We start from the raw sequence: 26,284 nt of genomic DNA on the forward strand, positions 1-26,284 counted from the left end.
CCAGCACCCATATGGTGACTCACAACATCCATAACTCCAGTTCCAGGGGACCAGCTTTCTCTTCTGGCCTCTACAGGTCTCTTCTGGCCTCTACAGGCACTGCATGGATGTGGTAGAGACACATATAGGCAAAACATTTATTCACATCAAAAATATTAATCTTTTAACAGTTAGCTGTAAGACACTAGAGCAATACTGCATAAACAAACCTCATGTACCACATGCAGCTCCAGAAAGCCTCTGCCCAGAGTGACTATGGGGTGGAGGATGAGGGTGCTGGCCTGCTAACAAGTCCATTGGTTATAACCATTCAGTGACCAATATGTATAGGTGGAAAGAAACTTAGAACAAAGCGAGCAGAAGACCTGCTACTGAGGTAGGACCAAGCACCCCAGAACATCTTCATCGCCATGCACACCACCAGATGAGCCGCCAAAAGCCACGCCATGTGACAGCAGTGTGACCACGAGCACACTTTCAAAGCCAGGAAGAGGGTGGAGGTGCGGAACTTGCAGGCGGGAGAACCAGGAAGTGTCTGCAGGATGCTGCAGAGTGGAGGACGAACTGCTGTGTCTGCCTGGTCAGATCATCAGACTGCCACATGCATGTTGTGGACAAATTAAAAAACAATGAACACACCTCCCCCCAAAAAAACAAAACAGAAAAGCACCATGCTGGAAATTGATGCATTCTGAAAACTATCTTCTGGCCAGGCTGGCTACGATGTCTGAGGTGTCACTCCCTGGGCCTCGACCAGGAGCCCTCCAGAAGCAGGGACAGTACATGGTGACGCCATTCCTTCCACTCAGGCCATGTTAGGACAGTGAAACTTAGCTCTCACCAGAGTCCAGGTGAAAATAATGCAGCCCTTGACTGGCCACAGCTGCTGCAGGATGGCTATTCCCTGATGAGAGGCCCTGGACCGCACTCCTGGCACACCATGGCCTCTTGCACAAGCTCTTGCTCTTGGTACTGTCTTGGGGACTGTTGTACCCTCCAAGATGGGTCTTGCTTACCATGAAGCCCGTAGAACCCCGAAGGCCCTAAAGAGTGGACACTGCTGCGAGCCTGGGGCATGGCCCTTCTGAGCTGCTCAGTGACCTAAGGCACCCCTCATCTGAAGAGTCTCAGGTCACAGGGCTGCCCCTGGGTCCTAGGTGATGCATGCAATTCCACAGTTCTCCGTTGGTGGCGTACTTCCAAGGGTAGGAGTAGACAGGCTGCACATTTGTCAAGGCAGCTGACAAAGCCACCTGCAGACATTTGTCCTGCTTGTCAGTGTTGTAAGGAAGGGATAAAAAGAAGGCTTATCGTTCAGGTTGTGCTGGGCAATGGGAGAAAGGAGACAGCACTTTTGCAGCTCAGAACCTGATGTAGGAGGGTCTTCTATCTATCTGTTGTTTCATTGGTTAATTAATAAAGAAAACTGCTTGGCCTGATAGGTTAGAACATAGGTAGGTGGGGAAGACAGAACAGAATGCTGGGAGGAAGAAGGCAGTGAGGCAGACGCCATAGCTCTCCTCTCCAAGATGGAGGCAAGTTAGAATCTTCCCGGTAAGCCATGGTGCTACACACATTAATAGAAATGGGTTAATCAAGATGTGAGAGTTAGCCAGTAAGAGGCTAGAGCTAATGGACCAAGCAGTGTTTAAAAGAATACAGTTTGTGTGTTGTTATTTCAGGTGTGAACCGGGCAGGATGAGGCCTGCTCGCCTCATCACTACAAGAACCTAACAAAGAAACTCCATATCTCAGTGCTAAGGCCAGGTAACAGGTGTGAGCTTCAGGATCACAGAGTGGGGTTGTCACTTCAGGTTACACAGGTCTGGTGACAGCAGGGGAACGAAGCAGCAGTTGCTTAATAGTGCAGTAGAATCACAGCTTCCAGAACCTCCCATATCTCAGTCTGGACAGCCCCCCAGCCACGCCCTCAGCCCCTTACTGGGGAATCTAGGCTGTCACTCTACCTGAACCACATCTCCAGCCCAAGAAGTTTCTAAACAACTTTCTAAATAGACACTTCTATGGGGCTGAGGACATGGCCAGGAGAGACCCTGGCCCAGCATCAAAAAAAGAAAAAAAAAAAAAACAACCAGATAGATTTTCCACATGAACAGTGTCCAGAAACACTTATACGAACTTAACGAGTTAATAGTTCTCTAGAAGAAATTACAACGGAACGCAAACCCCATGACAGCACAATTCCTCTCCAGAATGAAGGAAAGCCTTGTCTCCCCAAACCATGGTCCTAAGCAGAGGAAGGCAGAAAGGCATCCAGGCTATACAAGGTTGGGGGATCAGCCAGCAGCAACATGAGTCTTTGTTCTGATAAGAGAGTGAAGAGGTCAGGCATGCTAAGGGTGGAAAGGACGCAGTCGATGGCAATGCTTGCAGCAGCTGCGCAACCCTGGGCTTCAGTCTGACCTGGTTCAGTGACATCATCAGACTCTCTTCCACTCGCTGGAGCATCCTGCTGTAAAACGCTATTATGGCTCGGTTCAGTGATGCACACGCGTGATCCTAGCTCGAAATGGGTTGAGGCAAGGGGATTAAAGGTTCTAAACCAGCACAGACCGCATCATGACAGTCTCAAAGACAAAAACAAAACAAAACAAAAAATCTGATGTGGTGGTACACAATTGGGATCTCATCTCAGCACTCAAGGGAGCCTGAACTAGCCTAGGGTACTTGAGACCCTGTCTAAAAACAACCAAAAAGAGGGGCTAGAGAGAGGGCTCAGTGGTTAAGAGCACTGGTCACTCTCAAAAGACCCAGCACCCATATGGCAGCTCACATTTGGCTCTAAGTCCACAGCATGCACATGGTGCAGACATTTGTGTAGGCAAAATACCTATACACATAAAACAACAATATATAGAAGACAAAAACATCAGGGCTGTGGTGGCACACGCCTTTAATCACAGCACTTGGGAGTCAGAGGCAGGCAGATATCTGTGAGTCCGAGGCCAGCCTGGTCTACAGAGTTCAGGGACACTCAGGGCTACATAGAGAAGCCTTGCCTCCAAAAACAAACCAAATAAAAAAAAAATGAGCAAAAACAAACCAAAATGAAAACTCCCCTAGCGAGCCAGCTGTGGCTGCCCTCAAATACCTCCTCTTAGCCTCTCAGCTGGTCCCTCATCTCAGCACAGATGGCATGGAGACCTCTGGATTGCCTGCATTTCAGCATTGAGCTCACCTCACTCAAACAGACTCGGAAACATGAGCCTTCGGAGTAAACTGCCAATATCACAAGCAATAATGTCATGACCACCAAGCAGTAATGGAGAGGTGGCCCCAAAGTCACTTTATTAACAATCAGCTTGAAAGTACAGCAAGGTGTCTGCTCACTTGTCACCACCAGCAACTCTTCCAGAGAAGCCAAACATGTCACCCAGGCCCTACAGGCTATCAGCTTAGGGCCTAAAGAGGACGCTGGTGTCCTTGGGGCAGGACTACTCTTTCAAGTCCTGGGGTGACTTCAGCTGCCCCAGGTGGACCATGTCATGGGGTTGGGGGGAGCATTTGGAAGCAAGACTTCGCTGGCCCCAGCATGGCCCTACAGTCCAAAAGCAGCTGCTTCCTGTCACAGCCAGCCCTGCCCCCAGTTCATGATCCCACTGATTAATAACAATCCTTACAAATCAAACCAAAGCAATCCCTAACAAGTCAACCCAGCAGCCAGGACAGGCTTCTGAGATGCTGGGAGAGGTGGGATGCCAGGACAAATGAAAGATTAGGTGTGTCTTTCTCCTACGGGAGCATGACTTTGTCCTGAAATCCCAGAGCAGAGCTGGAACCATGGCTGATGAGGGTCAGGTGGCTGGGAAGTGGGCCTTCTCCACCCAGATGAACTTGAGCCTTCTGGGAAAGTCCCTGGTTTTCCGGTGAGAAACATTCTTGAAATCATCAGAAACAGAAACGGAGCCTAGACAGCCAGTGAGCTCTGTCTGGGTTCTCAGGAGCCGAACAGTCTGAAAAAGTCAGGGAGGAGAGCGGCCATGAGGAAGGGAAGCAGGACACACACTCAAGACCAGCCTGGGCTACATGGCAAGGCTCTATCTCGAGCACACTGTTGGGGTTACATTCCACGATCATCACCTAGAATCATTTCGGGAGGTCTCATCATTACTGTCAAACTTGACGGCTCGAGTTTGAGCCACAGAACAACATGGTGGAAGGCGAGAACCAACTCCTGTAAGCTCCCCTCTGACCTGCACACGTGCACTGTATAACATGTGCGTCCCACCCCCCACACTCACATTTCACACTGGGGCCTGTCTGCCAGGGGCCGATTCAGATCCCTACCACACTATCTACAAAAATCACTCAGGGTCCTAGGACCCACAAGTCTGTGGCAGAGCTATCGTAAGTTTGAGGGCAGCCTGGCCTACACAGTCAGACTCCATCCCCAAAAACTAGTTAAAATCATGCCAGGCGTGATGGTATACTCCTTTAATGCTAGCACTTAGGAAGCAGAAGCCAGGTAGATCTCTGTGAGTTCCAGGCCAGCCTGGTCTACAGAGCGAGTTCCGGGCCAGCCTGGTCTACACAGTGAGATTCTGTCTTAAAAGACCAAATAAATAAATCAAATCTAAGAGAGTGGCCATAAAACAGAAGCCAATTGTGACCATTCCTGATGGCTTCTACCAAGGCCTTTGAGAAAGGAGCCCCCACCCACTATAGGTTAACACAAGCAGCAGGAATGGGGCAAACATGGACAGGTGGGACCTGGAGCCCACACTCCAACCTTGTTACAAGCAGCCTGGCAGAGACCCAGCACCCTCACAAGTCACCCAGGGGTGGGCAACATGCATCAGTGGGCGCCTGCTGTCAAGTCTGACAACCTGAGATGGATTCCCGAGACCCACATGATGGGAAGAGAACCGACAAGCACGGAGCAGGGCGGGACTCACACAATCATGCAGAGCATCATGAACACATTCCACAGGGCGATGAAGATCCGGAAGTACCGCAGGCTCAGTAAGAACTCCCGGATGTTGTCTCCTGTAAAACCAGAAAGCATGGTTCAGAAGGCCATCCCCCTGCTCACTGCTATCCAAACGGTGGCAGTTCCAAAGACTCTGACTGGTGCTAGAAAAGGCACGTGACTTAAGTCTGTCTAATAAGAGTCTGTCCTGGGACGTGGGCTCTAGTTATCAGGTCCAGGTTTGCTAGACTGGACCATAGCACAGCACAAACCCAGCACCTGCCACCACTCTTGTTTGCCTACTTGGTTGTTTTGTTGATTTTTTAAAATGTTGACTTTTCATTCATTTAATATTTAATTTAGATTTTTCAAGACAGGGTTTCTCAGTGTAGTACAAGTGGTCCTGGAACTCCCTCTGTAGACTGGGCTTGTCTTAGCTCACTGAGATCCGCCTGCTTCTGCCTCCTGAGTGCTGGGACTAAAGGCATGTGCCACCACCAGCTAAAATGTTGACCTTTTTTTCTTTGTTTTGCTTTTTTTTTTTAACATAGTAAGACATGTTCAAGTCAGAGGGCAGACTAGGGGTCAATTCTCTCCTACAGTGAGAAACCTGGGGATTGAACTCACACCATCAGGATTGGTGGCAACTGCCTTTGCTGGCTGGACCATCTCAGTAGCCTCTGCAGGTTAGGCTTTGAGACTAGGTCTCTCCAGGGCTGAGGCTGGCTCGGAGTCTGAACTGCCTCCACACTGCCTACTCAGCCCCCACCAAGTAAAACCTCAGAGGCCTATCACCTGTCCTGATTTTTAGCTGAGTTTTGTCTTGTTTTGCTTTGCTTTGTTTTTTGGAGACAGAGTACTATGTAGCCCAGGCTAGCCTTGAACTCACTATGTAGCTGAGGATGACCTTGAGGTCCTGATCCTCCTCAAGCGCTGGGAGGACAGGTGTGTGTCACCATACCCAACTCACTGTTTTTATGACCCGGCAATAATTTCACTTCTCAAGTGGGGAAAACCAGAACAAACATATTATGTGAGACACAAAAATGACACCGGGCACAGTGGCCCTGTCTGTAACTCTAGCCCTGACCGGGTCTGCCGAGTTTGAGCATCCTGGGCTATACGAGCTCTTGCCTCAAAAAAATCAAAACAACAAAGTGAGCCCAGAGACTGACTTTCTAGAAACTTCTTCCAGGTCTGAAGTCAACCATCCTCCTTGTTTCTCCAGAATCAAAATAACTGCTGATTAGGTGATCTATGGGGTGATCCCAGGGCAGCACCTGCAGGCAAGGGCTGTCTGTGAACCCTGGCAAGCAAGGTTGGAACCGTTGGCAGCCACCTGCCACCCTTGTCCTGCTCTTCTCACTGCTTGCGGGTTCCCATGGCACCCGCTTAGCAGCCAGCAGCACCATCTGTCCGTCTCCAGTGTCGTCTGCTACCGCACCACCGCGACAGGGACAGACACTAGGAGAGATGTTTAGAAAGCACCCGTGAGCAAAGCCAAACCCTGTACCAGGCTGGCGGGGTGGCTCAGTGGGTTAAGGTGTTCACATGCCAACCTAAGACTGCTCCTCACAAACAGGACGGGAGACTGGGCCAGGCCCTGGTTCCTCAGTTCAGACACACAGGGAAAACAAGACATGTATACCTGCCCAGAAACGCTCCAGGACAACTGGGACTTATGTCTGTCAACCTCTTAGGCAGCCAATGAGAAGGCTCAGGTATTAAGGGAAAGAGGCACAGGAGAAGTGACTGCAAGTGCATATCTACAGAGGGGACCCACCCGAGGAGCTGCACAAGCGTGGCCCCGCCCTTCTGTGAGGGTGCTCTGACCAATCCTGTACTGTCAGCCTGGGCACACATCCTCCTGTATGAATGGATGGCTAGGATGATAGCCAGGGCCTGGCTCATGTGCTCATAAAAATGCAGCCACATGGGTCAGACGGCTTAGTGGGTAAAGGGACGTGCCACCAAAGCTGGAACCTGAGGTCAGTCCCGTCCCTAGCAGCAGGTGGAAGAAGACCCCCACAGAGTGACCTGAGTTTGATGCCTGGGACCCACATGACAGAAAGAGAGAATGGACTTCTGCAGCTGTCCTCTGCATGACATCATGAGCACTCCCTCACACACAGGGCATGGGTGCAGGACAGGGGAGGGCAGGAGGAACAAGGCTGGAGGAGGCCACTGCGACCGCACGCGGGAGAAGGCAGAGGCTCCAGAGGGCCCACAGTCTGACCATTTCTGGGAGGGTAGACAGATGGATGGGAGGGTGGCAGGGTAGACAGATGGGTAGGTGGGTGGGTGGGTGGAGGGGTAGGGGATGGGTGGGAAGGTGGATGGGTGGGTAGGTGGAGGGGTAGGTGGGAAGGTGGACGGGTGGGAGCGTAGGTGGGTAGATGGGAGGGTAGGTGGGTGGGTTGGTAGATAAAGGGGCTTCCCCAGCACGCACTGAACCCTGGGTTCCATTTCCAGCACCTGATAATCCAGGAGCGGTGAAAGGGCCTTGCAACCCCAGCAATCAGGAAGTAGAGACAGGAGGACCGGGAGCTTGAGGCTATTTCAGGCTACAAGTAAAACCAACACCAGCCCAGGACACAAGAGACCGTGCCTCCAAAAAAGGTAGAAAAAAAGCAAAGGAAAACCCTGTTTCCAATCCTGACTCTTGCCTCCTGCTCCTTCCAGCCTCAGGCTTTGTTCTACCATGACTGGTCACTCAAAGGGCCTCTGCCACCCTCCTGTCACCCTGTAACACCCTCTGGCTGGGATGTGGTGGGCACGCAATAAAGGTGATGAGCAAGGCACGGCACCCCTGCCAGTCCAACACCTAGGAGGCTACCTGCAGCTCCACAAGTGTCTCAACAGTAGAAGGAAGAAGATGAGGGAGAACAGGGCCAGCAATCAGACCATGTAGATTGGCAGGAAGCATGCTTACCTGTGCTGGGTTCCCTCGACTCCTCCCCGAAGCCTTGTGTGTCCTTCTTTTTCCTATGGGAACATAAACACCTCTGGGTCTCCTGACCCTGTCACCCAGCACAGAAGGCCAGAACCTACCTCCGACTCGCTGTGTGACTTGAAGCAGTGATACACCTCTCTCAGGGACACTACTCACCAGCCTAGCTGGTGTGCAGCCACAGACAGGGGGATCAGAGTGGCCCCAAACGCCGGTGAAAGATATTTGTTTGTTTTTTTTTGTTTTATGAGACAGGGTTTCTCTGTGGCTTTGGAGCCTGTCCTGGAACTAGCTCTTGTAGACCAGGCTGGTCTCGAACTCACAGAGATCCGCCTGCCTCTGCCTCCCGAGTGCTGGGATTAAAGGCGTGCGCCACCACCGCCCGGCTCGAGTGAAAGATATTTTTGAGGGATGAGCATGAGGTTCTTTGGAGGTGCAAGCAGAACCCAGGAACAGAGGGTGCAGATCTTTTCTTTAATACTAATTTGTGACTGAGAGGAATGAGTGTGATATGCTATACAGCATTTGTGTGGTCAAAGGACAACCCACAGGAGTCGGGTCTCAGCTTCTACCATGCAGGCTCCGGGAATCGAACTTAGGTACTCAGGCTTGGTACCAAGCGCCTTTACCCGCTGAGCCACCTCCGGGCCAAGAGACTACAGATTTAAACCGTCAAGGTCTTGGTAGGCAGCACGGAGCCGTGGCTAGAGGAGGACTGGAGGGGCGTGGACCACGCTCGGGGCTGGGCTAGCTGTGACCTAGGGAGTGGGCGGAGCCTGGGCGTGGGGACGCCGCCCAGCGCGGCCTACTCACAGTTTAAAGTTGAGAACAGCCCCGGCGTTCATCAGCAGCGTCCTGTGAAGGGATAGTTACGGTCACTAAGGCCGCCCCCGCCCCGTCCGGCTGCCACTCTCCAGCCTCCGACACCCTCACTCTTATTACCCAAACAGCAGGATGTCTCCGATCATCCTTACAGCCGAGGAGGGCGCGCGAACCGGAAACGGAAGCCGTTGGGAGGGGCGGGAAGAGTCACACGAGGCGACCAATACCGAATCAACACTGACTGGGTTCCGGATGGAGCGTGACTTCACCCATGGGGCGGAGTTTGAGGTGCGCACGCACGCTCCCTGTTGCGTACTGAGGAGTCCCCGCTGTGGATTCCCCTTGGCCGCGGTTCCGCGTCTACAAGGAAATTGTGCCCTTGATCCCTGAGCCACCCCGGAAACGGAGTGCGGGCTTTGTGGGCTCCTTGGCTGCACGCCGGCTCAGAGTGCACACAGTTGCGGGTCAGGGTGTTCCTCGTGCCTGGGCTGTTCCCAGGGCCTTGGGCAATGACGGTCCTGATCGAACAGACCTTACAGAACAGGATGGGTGGAGGTTCTGACCTATGGGATCTAATGGGTCCCTACCTCAGTGTACCCTATGGGACACCAGGGTCTGGGCTGGAGTCCACAGAGGAGTTCTGTGGAGCCTCTTGAGACAAGATTCTCACTGAACAAACCAAATAGGACATGAGGGTTTGGGTTGAAGGCGCCTTGTGGGAGGCGGGGTCCTGACTTGCACATCCACGTGAAGAGACGGGCTCCTCAAGAATAAAACATGAAATTCTTGGCTGAGGTCCGCCTAGGCGGGGATCTGATCGGCGGGCATCTTGGGGATAACAGGGGTCGGGATTAGGCTAGTTCCACGGAGGAGAGACAGGGTCCTAACAGCTGCACAAGGACCGGAGTCCCGCTCGAGTGGGCTGGATGCAGGGGACAGACCCCTCGGCTGCGCAGAACCCTGTTCTGGCCGCCCTGCGGCCCTGCGCCTTGCGCTGAGTGGCGCAGGCGGCCTCATCGCCCCTCCTCTCCCGGGGGCCGGGCCGGGGGCGGTGCCTGGCAGCTCTGAGGGCTCAGTGGCGGGGGCGCAGTCGCCCGGGCGGCGGGCGGCGGGACGCACCGGGTCAGGGGCCGGAGAGGTACCCGCCAACGCCATGGACCTGATATCAGCGCTGAGCCTGGGAGAGCTAGCGCTCAGCTTCTCACGGGTGCCGCTCTTCCCGGTCTTCGACCTTAGTTACTTCATCGTCTCCATCATTTACCTGAAGTATGAGCCAGGTGAGTAGGGGCTCCCAGGAGAGAGGTTGTCCATCTCTTGATGATGGAGGCGCGGAGGAGGCAGAACTGATCCTGGGACTGGATAGGGAAGGAGGCAGAGTGCTCCCACGCGCGCGCAGGTGGAGGAGGTAACCCCGGGGATGGAGGAGCTGTGCAAAGCGGGCTGCAGATGGGTAGGACGGAAGGAGAGGCGAGCGCTTGCTTACTGTAGGGAGGACAGGTGCTATGGGGTTTGGGTGGGGTTGGGGTTGGAAAAAAGGCTAGGAGTCGGGTTAGACGAGGCTTCGTGAACTTGAACTTGGACAAGGGGCATTGATGGTGGAGAAGGTTGCAAGCAAGAGTTGGCTTTGCCCGGGCGAGGTCAGATGTTCTGGACGTCAGCTGCCATGACCTCCCTTCACGCCCTTGGAATGACTGCCGAGTGACTATATAAGGACTGGCCATGCTGGGGGCTGCGATCAAGTTCGGGGAAAGTGACACCGGTGTCCCCTCTGTACCGCATCTCTTGGCATCCTCTTCTTCTCCCTTCTCGTTTGTCGGTTGGGCCAGCTCTGGCCTGGGATTCTTCCCACTTAGGGAGCTGAAGCGGTTCCAGGATAGGGCAACTTTAGGTCAGGCTGCTCTCAAGAGTCACGGGAGGATAGACCCTACTTCTTTGATTTAAAAAACCAATTAATTTTATTTATTTGTGTGTTTTGGACATGTGTGGAGGTCAGAGGACAATTTGCAGAAGTTGTTTTTCTTCGGTCATCACGTGGGCCTCCCGATGGAGCTCTGGTGGTCAGACTTGTGGATGGGCTCCTTTAGCAGCAGAGCTAGCTCCTCTCTCCCACCCCTCCTCCACCCACTCTGTTTAATGAGGGCAAATGTAGCTCACTCTGTTAATGCCAGAACTCAGGACCTAGAGGCAGGGAATAGCAAAGCTAGCTCCAGGACAGCCAGGGCTGCACGGTGCGTTCTTGGCCAATTTGACTACAGACCATCTCAAAAATAAATAAACAGACAGCGCCTCCCTGGAGTGTTCTATTTTTACACAAGTTCAGCAGAAGCACTTGTGTCGTGTTCAGCTCCTGTAGCTTTAGTTATTCTACGGAACCTGCAAGTTTGAGGGACAGGATAGTTTCCTTCCAGGAGAGTGTAGGACCCTTTGAGGGCGAATATGTAAATCAGTTCTTTCTGAGGTGACAAAAATAGCGTGCAATGTTTACTTAAACATGGGGACCTTCAAGATGGCCCACAAAATGGAAGGGGAAAAAATTTAAAAAGGTGTTCCTGTTAGCTTCGCATGCATCGTTCTCCAGCGCTTTCTTGGATGAATTTGTACACGTGTCCGAACAAGCATAAATACATGCTCTTATGCAAAGGGGCTGGCGGCTTGTGAGGCATCCGGCTTGTGTTTTTCTTCCCTTTGCACAAACAAGAGTCTGTGTCTCCAAAAGCTGCTCTGGGGAGCCTTGGCTTTGCAAGGCAAAGTTCTCACTTGTGCTTTCGTTTGGAGAAACTGGGTTTCCCATCAGGGGAATAATTCCTGGTGGCTTCTGCCGAACCCAGCATGCCCTAAGGTCCACCAGGAGGAGACAGGAGCCCCCAGAATGGGCTTAGTAAAAAGTGTGCTGAAAATGGGGGAGGGATTCAGCATTGTTATTTTCAACGCTTTTCATGTTTTTATTGTGTGTGGGGGTGGGTGAGTGTGCCGGGATGTACATGCAGAGGGCAGAGGACAATGTGGTGCAGCCGTCCTTCTTTCGGTGTGGATATGGGCTGAGCCCAAGGCTTGGCAGTCAGTATCTTTGCCCAAAGTGCCATTCACTGCCCCCTTTATTTGTATTTTAAAATCTTTTCAGTTATCATCATCATCATCATTATTAACGCATGTGTGTATACATATGTGCCACAGAGGTCATGGAGGTCAGACGACAGCTTTGTGGAGGGGTCAGAGGTCATGGAGGGGTCAGACGACAGCTTTGTGGAATCAGCTCTCGTCTGACATTTTTACATGGGTTCTGGGGATCACACTCAGGTGGTCACTAGGTAGCAAGTGCTGTTACCTCTGAGCCCTCTTGCCAACCCCTATTTAATAAAACAAAACTAGGGCTGCATGCTTTAATTCCAGCACTTGAGAAGCAGAGACAGTTGGGTCTCAAGATCTCTGGAGTTCAAGGCCAGCCTGATCTACAGAGAGAGTTCCAGGACAATCAAGACTACATAGAAAACCCTATCTCGAGAAAAACAAAACAAGACAAAACACCAAAAAAACAAACAAAACAGGGTTCATTGCATAGCCCAGCCTGGACTCAAACTCAACAATCCTCTTTCTTCAGCCTTCCCTGTGCTCGAATTCTAGATGAGATCCATGCCCATTCTTGTCTGAATATTTCTGCAGGGGTTTCACAATAAACCATCTGTCCCGCAAGTGTAGGTAGGAGTTAGAATGTTCCAGAAGGTTTGGGATTTATTCCCGAGAACTTCATTAGTTTCTTAACCTTACCTGCACAGCAGATTTCTAGGGTCTTTTAAAAGTCCATTTCCACCCAGAGTTTGTGGTACACACTTTTAACGCCAGCACTTGGGAGGCAGAGGCAGGTGGATCTCTGGGTTTGAGGCCAGATACTGTAAAATCAGCCTCAACCTAGTGCAGTGCCCACCTATTATCCCACCACTCAAGAAGCAGAAGCAGAAAGGTGACAAGTTCAAAGCTTTAGCCAGATCCTGTCTCAAAATATAATTGTATTAATTTTTTAAAATTATGTATGTAGTTCAAAGGGCAATGTAGGTTTCAGGTCTCTCCTTTGACCACATGGGTCCCAGGGATTGAACTCAGGTCATGAGACCTGGTGGCAAGTATTACCTGCTAAACCATCTTGCTGACTCTCAGGGGGAAAATATCTATGTGTGTGTGTGTTTTGTTTTCATTTTTGAGAAAGGGTTACTCTGTGTAGCCCTGGATGTCCTGGAACTCACTCTGTAGGCCAGGCTGACATCAAATTCACAGATCCGCCTGCTTCTGCCTCTTAAGTGCTGGGATTAAAGGCGTGTGCCACCACAGCCTGGCAATATTAATTTTCATTTATTTGTGTGTACTCAGCAAGAGGGACAGCCTAGAACCCCCCTGTGTGGGGCTGCAGCCTAGAATCCCCCCCCCCGTGTGGGGCTGGGGTGGGGCTTGTTGGTAGAGCTCTTGCTGAGTGTGCAGAAGACCGTGGATTCCATCCCCAGACTCTAAAACCCAGACTGGTTTAATCAGAATACCTGCATGCTTGCATTTGAAGCCCATCCCCACCCATGTTTGCTGCATATCTGCCTGGAATAACTCCTTCAATATTTGGGGAACAGGATGTCGAGGGTCGAAGGAAACTAATATGTAGTGAGCCCGCAAGTCCCAAGGGACTGAGACTCATACCCAGGTTCCTGTGACTCCCAGAATAACAGATTAGGCTGCAAGAACTGCTCTTTTCACCCTTCCCTTAGGAAATCAAGGTGGTTGATGAGCTGCCAGGCAACACATACCTATTATTTCGTCAAACAAGACTGACCCAAAGAACCTTAGTGTAGGCCAGCCTGGGCTTTTTCTCAGCCAAAGATGGTGGCACATGCCTGTAATTCTAGCACTCAAGCAGAAGCAAGTGTATCTCTAGATTTTAGACCAGGCTGGTGTGTACAGTGAGTTCCAGGACAGCCAGAGATCCTGTCTTCACTGCCCCCCACCACCACCACCACCAAACAATAAAATAAAAAAGATGGTGAAGTATTCAGGAGGCAGAGATCGAGTCCTCAGGATAAGCTGGCTCCATATGTGCAGACACGCACGTGCACAAAGCCCCTGCATATGCATCATGTCGTCCCCCCATTCAAACATACATGCTCGACACACACACATACACATGAAACAAAAGGGACAGGTGAGGGCTTCTGAGGTGGGACCAGTCTGCTTACACTAACTCAACAGTCAAACTGGCCCTCATGCCTCCATTTCCCCTTGCCTGTCTGTGACTTGGGCTCATTGGCAAATTGACCCCATTGCCCTGTTGTCTACAGGCATGTAGTCCAGTGATATGGAGATCTGGATTTTGGGTGTCTGGGAAATCAGTAAGAATTTGTTCTATGCACTTGGAAGGCTCTAGAAGAACATAGGGACTGGTGTTTTCTGGGTCAGGCTTTCCAGAGAGTTCTTTTGCAAGAAAACTCAGAGTGCTTAGAGATGCAGGACACTGAACCGAACCAAAACTGCCCAAGAGAGCTTGTTCCAAATACCACTCAAAGGGATGGTTTCTAGAAGGGAGGAACTAAAATAAGTCAGGGCTGCTTGTTAAAGTGAGAACTCATCCCCAGCCACTGTGCTGTGTGTTCCCCCACCACATCCATCCTGCAGCGGACAGAACCCAAGGCTGGGTGCCTGGTAGGAAAGCACCTCACCAACCGAGCTGTGTCCTTGGTACCAGTCTAAGCTGGTTTTATGTAGTCCAGGCTAGACTAAACTTGCTCAACAGCTAAACAGGACCTTGAACTCTTGATTCTACTGCCTGCATCTCCCAAGTTCTGGGACTACAGACATGCCCAACGATAACAGACTTCATTGTTCTTTTAGGCCTCACTATGTAGCCCAGGCTGGCCTCAAACTCATGATCATCTTGAGTCCTGCGTGTTGTGATTCCAGCCACCACGCCTGGTTCCTGTGTGGTGGCGATGGAATCCAGGGCTTCAGGCATGCTAGACCAGTCCTCTGCTCCCTGAGCTACAGCACCAATTAATAGACAAGTTTATTTTTTAAGCTGAAAAATACAAAGCTTTGGGGCTTCGGTTGTGGCTCCTGAGCTATGCTGTTCTAAGTCTGTGCAAGGAATAGCACCAAAAAACCATAAAGAGGGCAATTTTTACATCCCCCGCAGGCCTCCCCAACCACTAATCTTAAGGACCAGGAGACACTGGGGATTCTAGGCAAGGCTCCACCCCTGAACCACACCCCTAGCCTCTCACTGGGGGATTCTAGGCAGAGGTGCTACTGCTGGGCTATTCCTTGAACTCACAGTGGGTGGATTTATCTGGTGTGTGAAATTTCCACCCCCCAGATATTTCAATCTCATGCTAGGTCCCAGAATATCTCTGGCATAATTGCTAAGGGCTAAGCAATTTCTTTTTGTCCTGGTAGGCAATCTTTGATAGAGCCAGGGAGCCTAGGCTTCTCCAGGTTCTAAGTGACTGAACCTGACATCTCAGCAGTGGGGAGGTTGAGGCAGGAGGATGGCAAATTAACGGCTAGCCTGTATTAGAGTGAAATGCCATATCAAAATGAATAAAGAGGGCTGGAGCAATGGCTCAGCAGATAGGGCTGCTCTTGCAAAGGATCTAGGGTCCCTCGCAACCACCTGTGATCCAGCTCCAAGGGATCTGACGCCCTCTTCAGGCCTCAACAGGTACTTATTCACAGGATCCACAGACACATGTACATGCAAGCATTTATACACATAAAATAAATCTTTTCAAAATAAATAAAGATAATGAGTTGAATCATTCTATCTTGAAGGCTATATGAGCTCATCACTCTGCCTTTTGACAACCAAAGAGACAGGCTGGCTGGAGGCTGGTGGCAGACACTTGCTCAGGGCTACATAGGCCTGAGTAGCAGAGTGAGGGGTCAAGACTTTACGTAGGAGGTGCTTAGGAAGCAAAGCCTGTTAGCCCCTCCCCTTCAGCTGTCTCTAGGATGGTCCCAAAGGGCACAAGAAACACCCTGGAATAAGACTGCCCCTGGCAGCTATTTTTAGAAGCACATGCAAGTGTCTTTTCTGCAGGGTAGGAGGGAGGGCTTCAGTAGCCTTGACCCTGTGGACTCACCAGCTGCTCTGGGATTAGTTCTCAGGGGAAGCAGTACTTTAAATAGATGCAGGAAGGGATGTTCTTTCCCCTCCCCTCTCCCTCCTCTTCTGTCCCCTTTCCTCTCTCTCTCATCCCCTCCTCTTTTTGGGTCCCAAGGAACTGAGATTATAAGTATATACCAGGGCACTTGACAAGGCTGGTTATGCTTCTGTGTGTTCCTGAGTACATGCATGCACGTGTGTGTGCGGGAGTTGGCTCATTCTTCCCACCATATGTATTCCATAATCCATCTTGGTGGGTGAGCTGTCCCCGCTGAGCCTCCTCCTCGCCAGGTTCTGGGTCTCATGATTTCGAAGGATCTGAATTCCTGTCCTCACGGTCTCACAGCCGCTCACCTGCCCTGGCTGTTCTCTGCGGCCATTAGTAAAAGATGGCGTCATTTACCTTGTTTTGTCCACACTGGGTGAAGTTTCTTAAAGGTTGCATTTATGTTTTGAAGTGATTTTGTTTGTTTGAAATGATTTATTTATTATATCTGTGTATGTGTTTGTGCGTGTGTGGAGAGCACGTGTAGACTCGGTGACATCTGGGGAAGTTGGTTCTCTCTACCGTGGGGTTCTGGGGATTGAACTCATCAGACTCGGAGGCTGTCGGCCTAGACAGGACCGTCTTGCTGGCTCATTTCCACTGTGATGACAATACACAGATGTCTTTACTGACAAAGAGAAAAGAGGTTCAGGGGCTGAGGCTATGGCTCAGTGGGAAGCCCTGGGTTCCATTCCCGGCACTGAAGGTTGTCTTGGCTCAGTTTGAAGCCTGAAAGTTTAGAAGGGAGACTCCCTGTTTGGCCTTGTGGGAAATCACAGGGCAGTAGACACTCAGGGGAAAGGCAGAGGTGGCAGAGGCCAGCAGGGTCACCCTGGCCAGGTTGCTTTTTTTTCCCCCTTTGAGACAGGGTCTCATGTACCCCAGGCTAGTCTAGAATGTCCCCTGTAGCGAGGGATAACCTTAAATTTAAGATTCTTGCCAGGCAGTGGTGGCACACACACCTTTAATTCCAGTACTCAGGAGGCAGAAGCAGGCAGATCTCTGTGAGTTCGAGGCCAACCTGGTCTACAAAAGCTAGTTCCAGGACAGGCTCCAAAGCTACAGAGAAACTCTTCTCGAAAACAAACAAACAAAAAAAAAAAAACCTTAAGATTCTCCTGTTTCCCTTCCTGTGTGCTGGGATTACAGGCCTGCATCAACCACACTGACTTTATACGGTGCTATGGGTGGAACCCAGGACTCCAGCGTGCTACCCACTGATCCCCAGCCCAGCTATGCCTCTGAAACCACCACATTCTCCCAGGATGTATCTCCAGCAGGCTAGCCTTGGTATCCCAGACCTAATTCCATACCCTACACCCAATTCTTAAAGGATCCTCACCTCTAATCTTAACACCTTGGGGACCACTTTCCCAATCCATGACCCTTGGGGGTCTGATCACCTTCTCCACCAAATGAAACTGGTCAGAAAAGGAGGGACTCTCCAGTATAAGCCGTCACACCAGGGGACACCCAATGGTGGCTCAAGGGTGTGGCTTTATGAGATGGGGATGATGTTAACTTAAGAATAGAGCCTGAGTTTACTTATTTGAGACAGGGTTTCTCTGTGTAGCCCTGGCTGCCCTAGAATTTACTCTATAGACCAGGCTGACCTTGAACTCACAGATCTGCCTAAGTCATGGACCACCATGCTAGGCTGCTTTTATTTCTTGTGTGTGCGGAGCGAGTCAGGTCTCCCCCATGCAGGTCCTGGGATGGAACACAGCTCATCAGGTTTGGTGGCAAGTGCCTTTACCAGCTCAGTGGGCCCTGATGAAATTAAATGAGTTTTTCCTATAAATGCCTCACCCCATCTGAGACTTCAGATGGCTTCCTCAGTAGGTACTGGCTAATCGCCACTGCCTGTTCCCTACCTTGGTGGTAGAACTCACGCTCAGCTTGCAGCTGGTTTCACAGGGGAAGCCCTGGGTTAATCTCCAGCACCCAGAGGGTTAAAAGGGCAGCCTGCCTGCAGGTGTTGGCATGCTCCTGTAGTCACTCTTCCATGCCTTGCAGGAGCTGTGGAGCTGTCCCGGCGCCACCCGGTGGCGTCCTGGCTGTGCGCCATGCTGCACTGTTTTGGGAGTTACATCCTGGCTGACTTGCTTCTCGGGGAGCCCATCATTGACTACTTCAGCAACAGCTCCAGCATCCTGCTGGCCTCTGCAGTGTGGTAAGCACCTGGAGGCCCTGGAAAGGCTGAGCCTGGGGTCAGGGAGGAGGGAGGTTAAAGGAGCAAGGACCCCAGTCGCCAGATGCTTCCCAGGATCTCCTGCTGGGCTATCCTTCCTCCTGACCCCAGGTCTTCTGTCCTCAAAGGTACTTGATTTTCTTCTGTCCCTTGGACCTCTTCTACAAGTGTGTCTGCTTCCTGCCCGTGAAACTCATCTTCGTGGCCATGAAGGAGGTGGTGAGGGTTCGGAAGATTGCTGTGGGCATCCACCATGCACACCACCACTACCACCATGGGTGGTTCATCATGATCGCCACTGGCTGGGTCAAAGGTAAACAGAACTATGACAAGGAAGATAAAAAATCCTCACAGGGGTCCCGTGAGACAGTCCAGTGAGGCGGTCCAGTGAGGTGGTCAGTGAGATGGTCCAGTGAGACGGCCCAGGGAGATGGTCCAGTGAGAGACAGCCCAGTGAGGCGGTCCAGTGAGAGACAGCCCAGTGAGGCGGTCCAGTGAGAGACAGCCCAGTGAGACAGTCCAGTGAGGCGGTCCAGTGAGATGGTCCAGTGAGACAGTCCAGTGAGGCGGTCCAGTGAGATGGTCCAGGGAGACGGCCCAGGGAGACGATCCAGTGAGATGGTTCAGTGAACCCAGGGAGACGATCCAGTGAGACAGTCCACGGAGACGGTTTAGTGGTAAAGAGCCTGTTGGCCTGTTTGATTCCTAAACCCATGCAGGAGAGAACTGACTCCCACAGGTTGTTGACAGCTCACCACATGGGCTCCGTGGCCCATGCACCTACACACACCATGTGCAGTAACAATGAAGTTAATAATAATAGGGGCAGCAAGATGGCTTAGGGGAAGAGTGCTTATTCCCTAGAACCCACACAGTGGAAGGATAGAGCCAGCTCCTGAGAGTCGCCCTAGTCCTCTGACCTCCACACCTGTGTTACGGTTTGCTCATGTACATGGACACACTCCCCACTACCCCAAAAAGTATAAGTAATATGTAACTTTTTTTTCAGACAGAGTCTCTCTTTGTAGCCCTGGCTGGCTTGGAGTTCATTATGTGGACCAGGCTGGCCTTGAACTCACAGAGATTCTCCTGCCTCTGCCTCCTGAGAGCTGGCTGAAGGTGTGCGCCACCACACCTAGATAAATGTAATAAAACAACTGTAGGGGCTGGCAGGAAGGCTCGGTAGGTAACAGTGATTCCTGCCAAACAAGGTAAGCTCAAGCCTTGGATCCCACAGAGGGGAAGGAGAGAACTCACTTCATGGTTGTCCTCTGACCTCTGCATTACAGCTGTGGCATGCTGACACCCATACACAAAATTAACAAATAAATAATAAAATCATAAAAAGAAATTATTAATTTTTTTTTCAGTAAGTGAGATCACAGCAGTTAGCTGGGCGTAAGGGTGGGCTCCTGTCATCCCAGCATTTGTGATGATGAACCAGGGAGGACTAGGCCTGGGCACAGGGAGGTCAAGACAGTCCCTTGTGGCTGGGGACACATCCAATTGCTTCTTGCTGGTTTGCCCCGACTGTGCCATACGAACCTGGGTAAGGCTTTGCTGTGAGCCTCATTTCCCCAGCTGTCAAGGATGGTCTTCTCCAGACTCAGAGACCCCTCATGAAGAGAAGGCCCTTTGTGTCCATGGGAACTGAAGCTAGGAGAAACGGGGCGTGCGGTGGCAAGCTAGTTCAGTGGTGCCCTGCCCACAGGCTCTGGTGTTGCCCTCCTGTCCAACCTGGAACAGCTGCTTCGAGGAGTCTGGAAACCGGAGACCAATGAAATCCTGCACATGTCCTTGTAAGTACCCCCCTGTGGCCTCTGCCCCTCCTCCCCTGGAGACACTGCTGGGGTAAGGACAGGAAGACTTTCTGCAGAGGTGATATTTGACTGGGGTTTTAAAGAGCGAGTAGGGGTTTTCTGGCTACAAAAGGCTCCCCACCCAGAGCCTAGCATCACTGCTAATTGTCAGGTTAGAAAAGGTGCATGGCCAGGGTGCAGAACAGGAGTGGAAGGAAGGAAATGGAGTGGGATGGAGACTGGACAGGCAGACAGACAGACCGTGTGGTGTGGAGGGCCGACGGAACGACCCTTGCAGGACCAGTGCGTTGGGCCTGACACACCCTACTTCTCTTTATTCCTTTATGTGTTTTTTTTCATTTTCCTGTGTGTCTGTGTGGTGTGCACGTGTGGAGCACATGAGTGCGTGTGTGATGTGTGTGTGCAGACCTTGGGTTGTTCTGGGATCATCAGTTACTTTCCCACCGTATCTGAGGCAGGGTCTCTCAGTCAAACCCCAAGTCCCTGATATGCCCAGGCTCACTACAGCATGGAGCCATCTCCCCAACCTCCAGTTGTTTAGTGCTGGGAGGGGTAGCCTGCAGGTCACCTCTCCCCGACATGTGACCTTTACTCACTGTCCAGGGGTTTGACTGTCACATCTGCCTCCTTAGCCTTTTGTATGGTGACCTCGGCTTCTAGCAGCTGCTGAGCAGATGTGACCCCCTGCACCCAAACCCCATAGCCACCAAGGCCACACTCTCCACACCTAGCTCAGGTGCTCAGCTGGCTTCTTCACGTCCAGTCCCAGACGGTGCCCCAATGGGGCACCCGCATTCTGCAGGGTCTTTACCCCCAACTGACCTAATCTAGATAATCTTGTGCCAAGAGATTTGCCTCTGGGTTGGTTTTTGTTTTGTTTTTAAGACAGGGTTTCTCTGGGTAGCCCTGGCTGTCCTGAAACTTGCTCTGTAGACCAGGCTGGCCTCGAACTCAAGAGATTCTCCTGCCTAGATGCCTCCTGAGTGCAGGATTAAAGGCGTGCACCACCACCACCATTGGGCTCCAGGTTGATTTTTGGGTTTTGTCAAACTAAAAGATTCAACATTACCAATCCAGGAATGGCGGTGTGCTCCTTTAATCCCAGTACTCGAGAGGCAGAGGCAGGAGGATCTCTATGAGTTCCAGCCAGCCAGAACTACACAGTGAGAACCTGTCCTGAAATGAAAGGGAAGATTCCCCATTATCAGGGTCTGTCACCATCTATACATCCGCAGTCAGGAGATGCTGGTAAACACGGGCTGGAGCCATGGCTCAGCAGTTAAGAGCACAGGCTGCTCTTCCAGGGGACCCGGGTTTGATTCCCTGCACCCACATGGCAGCTCACATGCATCCGTAACCACATTCATGGGGAATCAGATGCTCTCTTCTGGCCTCCACAGGCCCTGCATACATATGGTTCATAGACACGCATGCAGACAAAATACCCATAAACATTAAATTAAATAAGTAAGACTTTAAAAAAGAGAAAGATTTTGGGTTCAAGAACTTGCATTGGTTTCTCTAGGGTTCACATTTATAGACAGCCAGGCGCAGCAGCACACCTGTCACCCTGTGCTGGTGTAAGAAGCCAGGTGCAGCAGCACACCCATCACCCCATGCTGGTGTAAGAAGCCAGGTGCAGCAGCACACCCGTCACCCTGTGCTGGTGTAAGAAGCCAGGTGCAGCAGCACACCCATCACCCCGTGCTGGTGTAAGAAGCCAGGTGCAGCAGCACACCCATCACCCCATGCTGGTGTAAGAAGCCAGGTGCAGCAGCACACCCGTCACCCTGTGCTGGTGTAAGAAGCCAGGTGCAGCAGCACACCCGTCACCCCGTGCTGGTGTAAGAAGCCAGGTGCAGCAGCACACCTGTTGCCCCAGGGCTGGTGTAAGAAGCCAGGTGCAGCAGCACACCCATCACCCCATGCTGGTGTAAGAAGCCAGGTGCAGCAGCACACCTGTTGCCCCAGGGCTGGTGTAAGAAGCCAGGTGCAGCAGCACACCTGTTGCCCCAGGGCTGGTGTAAGAAGCCAGGTGCAGCAGCACACCCGTCACCCTGTGCTGGTGTAAGAAGCCAGGTGCAGCAGCACACCTGTTGCCCCAGGGCTGGTGTAAGAAGCCAGGTGCAGCAGCACACCTGTTGCCCCAGGGCTGGTGTAAGAAGCCAGGTGCAGCAGCACACCTGTTGCCCCAGGGCTGGTGTAAGAAGCCAGGTGCAGCAGCACACCTGTTGCCCCAGGGCTGGTGTAAGAAGCCAGGTGCAGCAGCACACCTGTTGCCCCAGGGCTGGTGTAAGAAGCCAGGTGCAGCAGCACACCCGTCACCCCCGTGCTGGTGTAAGAAGCCAGGTGCAGCAGCACACCCATCACCCCCGTGCTGGTGTCTTAGCTGTTCTACAGTTCCTGGCACAAGACAGCATGACCAAGTCATTCATTGGAGCTTAGGTTCCAGAAGACTGAGCCTGTCGTGGTGGGAGACCTGAGTAAGCAGGGGCGTGGCAGCAGGAGCAGGGAGCTCAGGGCTCACATCTTGAACCACAAGCAAGAAACTGAGGTGGCTAAGGCCCTTAGCTCTCAAAGCTAGCCCCAGCACTTCTTCAACAAGGCTACACTTCCACAACCCCAACAGCTCCAGCACCGGAGACCAGAATGGGTACATTCTCATTCAGATTACAGCTGGGAATGCAGAGACACTGCCAGCCCACCTAGCAAAACTGGTAGACTCCAGGTTGGGTGAGTGAGAGACTTTGCCTCAAAAATAAGGTGCTAGGCCTGCGAGACAGCACAGTGGGTGAAGGAGCTTGCAGCCGAGCCTGATGAATTCAGTCCCCAGACCCTACATGGTGGAAGGAGAAACCAGCTCCCTAAAGTTGCTTACATGGGTGAGAGACAGAGAGATGCTGGGGTGGGAGCAGAGGAAGGCCATGAGCGAGGAGGGGCAGTAACTCAGCTCTGGGTGAAAGTACAGATCTTTCCGTCAAAAACGGTGGCCCTCACTTCATAATAAGAGCCTTGGAGACCCAGGAGAGAGAATCCTTTTATTTTACAACCTTGGGAAGTCAGGAGTCATCATAGGGAAAAGGCTAAGATGGCTGTCACCCTGGTTTGGTCACAGACCTTTTCTGTTTCCCTGACTGTGTGTCACCACCCCATGAATTCCTCACTAGCTGAGTTCTTCCCCCTAGCATAGTTTCAACCCCAAATTCCCCAACCTCAATGGGCCTGACCCCCCCCCCAAAGCTGTCTCATACATGAGCTCAGACCATAACCCCCCAAACCAACATAAACTAAAATGCTCCCTGGTAAGCAGGCCCCAGCCGCCAGCCAGGAAGATGGGTCCAGTGCCTCCTGGCCAGCTGTGACTCTGCTGGGCTTTTAGTGAAGCCTGAACTGAGAATGTAGCATAGTGACCCATGTCTTACACCACCAGCCCCACCAAAGCAAGCCTGTACGGAGCCATTCTGTTCACCCTGCAGCAGACACGCTGGCTCCCCGTGTCCAAGGCCAGCCTCATCTTCGTCTTCACCATGTTCATGGTGTCATGTAAGGTAAGTCCCTTGGATGGGGCACTCACAAGAATTTCATCGGGAGGTTGAGGGATGAGGGTTGAGGAAGAGAATGGGCATTGCAGGTGGGATGGAGGTGCTGCTCCCCTGTATGAGAGACCCCGGGGACAGGAAGCTGAAAGCCACCGTGACGGAAGCAGAAGGAACTTGGGCATTCCCTGTCTTTCTGCCGAGAATGCTGCCCCTAGCTCCCCAAGCGTAGAAGATCCTGCCTAGGGATGGTCCAGCCCTGGAGAGGAGCGAAGCCCTGGAAAGGGAGTGAGTCCTGCTGTGGAGGGGGCAAGAGGATCAACATGAGTTTGAGGCCAGCCTGGGCTATGTAGTGGGTTCCAGACCAACGAGGGTTACCTAGTGACATTCTGCCTCAAAAAATCAGAACAAACCCCCTGGGCCCTGTGGCAGGGAAGAGGGAGGGCCCAGGATCAGGAACTCAAGGTCATGTTCAGCTACACACCAAGTTAGGGACCTGCCTGGGCTATATAAGACCCTGCCTCAAAATACAACACAAACTAAAAGCAAGCAAGCAAAGACAAGCAAGTGGGGAAAGAGGTTGAAGAGAGAGGATGGAAGGGTGTGAGGGAAAACAGGAGGGAGAGAGAATGATGCTCAGAGCTCTTGAGTGTGGTGGCATGGGGGTCTGAGGGTGGGGTACTGTGAGGGACTCTTCCCAGCTTCAGATGATTGACACCTGTGTTCCCACATGAGGGAAGGCAATGCCTGTCTCTTATGTTCAGACTTGGCTGTATAATGAACAGGATGCTAGCCTGAGCTACATGGTACCCTAACTCAACACCAGCAACAAAATTAGCACCCAAGTGTAGGTGTTGGGAGGGTGACAACTGGTTGCAGCATCCCTGGAAGTTGGGGCTCACAAGCTTGGAGGTGTGGGAAGCCAGAGGGCTGCGGCAGGCCCACTCCCCCTCACTGCTCCATTGTCCGCCCCCTCCCTTGTGTTTCTTGGGCTCCCTTTAGGTGTTCCTGACGGCCACGCACTCCCACAGTTCTCCATTTGATGTCCTGGAGGGCTACATCTGCCCGGTGTTGTTTGGGGCAGCTTGGGGAAGTGACCATCACCATGACAACCATGGAGCACCACATAGCGGAGGCCTAGGCACCCAGCACGCAGGCCTGCCTGCCAAGGCCAGGGAGGAGCTGAGTGAAGGCTCCAGGAAGAAGAAGACCAAGAAGGCGGATTAAGGAGCAGCCCCAGGCATCCACGGGATGTTGGGGAGAAGGGTGTGGACTCAGGGAACCTCAGAACTTAGGGGCATACAGAACTCAAGAGCCCCCCTCCACCAGCCTCTACTTCCCTCTCCGCGGTTTGGAGCCATCAGATGCTCGCAGGGCTGATGCAGGGCTGAGATGCGAGGGTAGAGAGGAGTTGGGTAGGAGTGAGAAGCCCTGCTTTCTGCTAGACTCCCTCATGACATCACAGCCTTGGGGTCACACCATCTTCACAGTGCCAGCCGCGGAAGCCCTGGCCAGTCGACTCTTGGTTTTCTTTCTTTGTTCTTTCAAAATATATCTTGTAACCAAAAGCCACATGGAGCCTCAGTTAGCCAAGTTTTAAGGACATGCTGGGGTGCCCCGTTCTTTCCAGCCAGGACCTCCCTGTGACTCCTTCTGGGCATCTCGGGGCAATTACCTCCTCTGAGCCTCCTGCTTCCTCTCAGTAGCGTGGAGATCCCAGGTCTTCCTGTGTCCAGAGGGTAGAGAATGTCAAGTTTCCTAAGCAGCATCCTGGGCCAGGGAGCCTGCGTGAAGGATGGCACCGTGTGCTTTGTACGTTAGGCCTAGGATGTTTGTGTTTGGGCTCAGAAGGTCTCACAAGTTACTCCACTGAGCAGACAGATCCAGGGCTAACCACAGGCAAAAGGAAGGGAGCCACCTTCATGCGGGGCAGAATGCCCAAGAGCTAACAGCCTTGCACACTCATAACTGGGCCCTGGACACAGCAGGTGTTCCTCATGCCAGTCAGCATCGTTCATTCAGTCAGTCATTCAACAAACATGGGTCCACACCTGCTCTGTGTACAGTGTGGTGCTGCTGCTGGGGCGGAGTGGGCCTTGGACAGGGCAAGGGCATCTGGGGGAGGTGAGAGTGGAGCACGGCTGGGCTTGGGCTTCTGGAAGCACCCCGTGTTACCTTTTTGCGAGAAAGCATCTCCTCATACCTGAGCCTAGAAGCTCCTGGGTTTCCCCCTCCTGGTGTCGATCAAAGCTCGGTGTGAGTCATCAGACAATAAATGTGTGAGTGAACCAAGCGCTTCTGCTTTATTCGACCTCAAAATGTAGGAATGCCGTGGGGTCTGTTCTTAGGGACGCTGGGGCTTCCGGGACAGGAGGAAGACCTGAAGCCTGCCATGCAGGGTCAGACACGTCCGTCTTCTTCAAGACACTGGAAAGGTTCACAGTACGTAGGAAGCTGAGGCAGGAGGATGACCACTTCCAAGCCAGCCTGAATTACCAGAGTAACACCAAAAAGGACAGACGGGGAAGGTGTGGAGATGGGGAGGAAGGGAGGGAGCATTGCCAGTTAGCACTGTCGCTTTCAGGAGTTGCCCAAAGGGGCCTGGTGGTCCTGGCCGCCCCATCTTCATCCTGCCTTTTCACAAGAGCTGAAATGCGGAGGCAGGAAGAGTCCTCGGCTCTTGGCAGCACACCCCAGGCGTGGGAGCCAGGTGGGTTTGTGCTTTACGGAGCTGGAGCCTTTCCCTGTTCCTGCTTTTTCATTTGCCTAGGAGTTTACCTAGGATGGCAGAACCTGTGTATAAACCGTGGAGGCTCTGATCTCGACTGGACTCAGAGCAGCTGAGGGGATTTCAGGG

The 26,284-nt window shown here is 52.2% G+C and overlaps 2 protein-coding genes across 3 annotated transcripts; one reads left to right on the top strand and one right to left on the bottom strand.

Annotated features, from left to right (window-relative positions):
• Positions 1–3,281: 3,281 nt before the first annotated feature.
• On the bottom strand, positions 3,282–9,053 carry Smim7 (small integral membrane protein 7). 2 transcript variants are annotated; one of them, XM_075987007.1, is made up of 5 exons: positions 8,823–8,916; positions 8,694–8,735; positions 7,863–7,915; positions 4,917–5,007; positions 3,282–3,974 (listed from the first exon to the last, which is right to left on the bottom strand). In XM_075987007.1, the coding sequence occupies exons 1-5, from the start codon at positions 8,846–8,848 to the stop codon at positions 3,959–3,961; spliced, it is 228 nt and encodes a 75-aa protein (XP_075843122.1). In that variant the 5' UTR covers positions 8,849–8,916; the 3' UTR covers positions 3,282–3,958. The 2 variants fall into 2 exon arrangements, with proteins under 2 accessions (XP_075843122.1, XP_075843123.1); XM_075987008.1 differs by lacking the exon at positions 7,863–7,915 and having other exon boundaries at positions 8,823–9,053.
• Positions 9,054–9,761: 708 nt separating this feature from the next.
• On the top strand, positions 9,762–25,715 carry Tmem38a (transmembrane protein 38A). Its single transcript, XM_075987006.1, has 6 exons — positions 9,762–9,979; positions 17,897–18,053; positions 18,200–18,384; positions 19,783–19,870; positions 23,322–23,439; positions 24,430–25,715. Exons 1-6 carry the CDS (start codon positions 9,856–9,858, stop codon positions 24,652–24,654), a joined length of 897 nt encoding a protein of 298 aa, XP_075843121.1. The 5' UTR covers positions 9,762–9,855; the 3' UTR covers positions 24,655–25,715.
• Positions 25,716–26,284: the final 569 nt, after the last annotated feature.

This window comes from Microtus pennsylvanicus, chromosome 9 (genome assembly GCF_037038515.1).
Source record: "Microtus pennsylvanicus isolate mMicPen1 chromosome 9, mMicPen1.hap1, whole genome shotgun sequence".
In the NCBI taxonomy this organism is placed as follows: Eukaryota; Metazoa; Chordata; class Mammalia; order Rodentia; family Cricetidae; genus Microtus; species Microtus pennsylvanicus.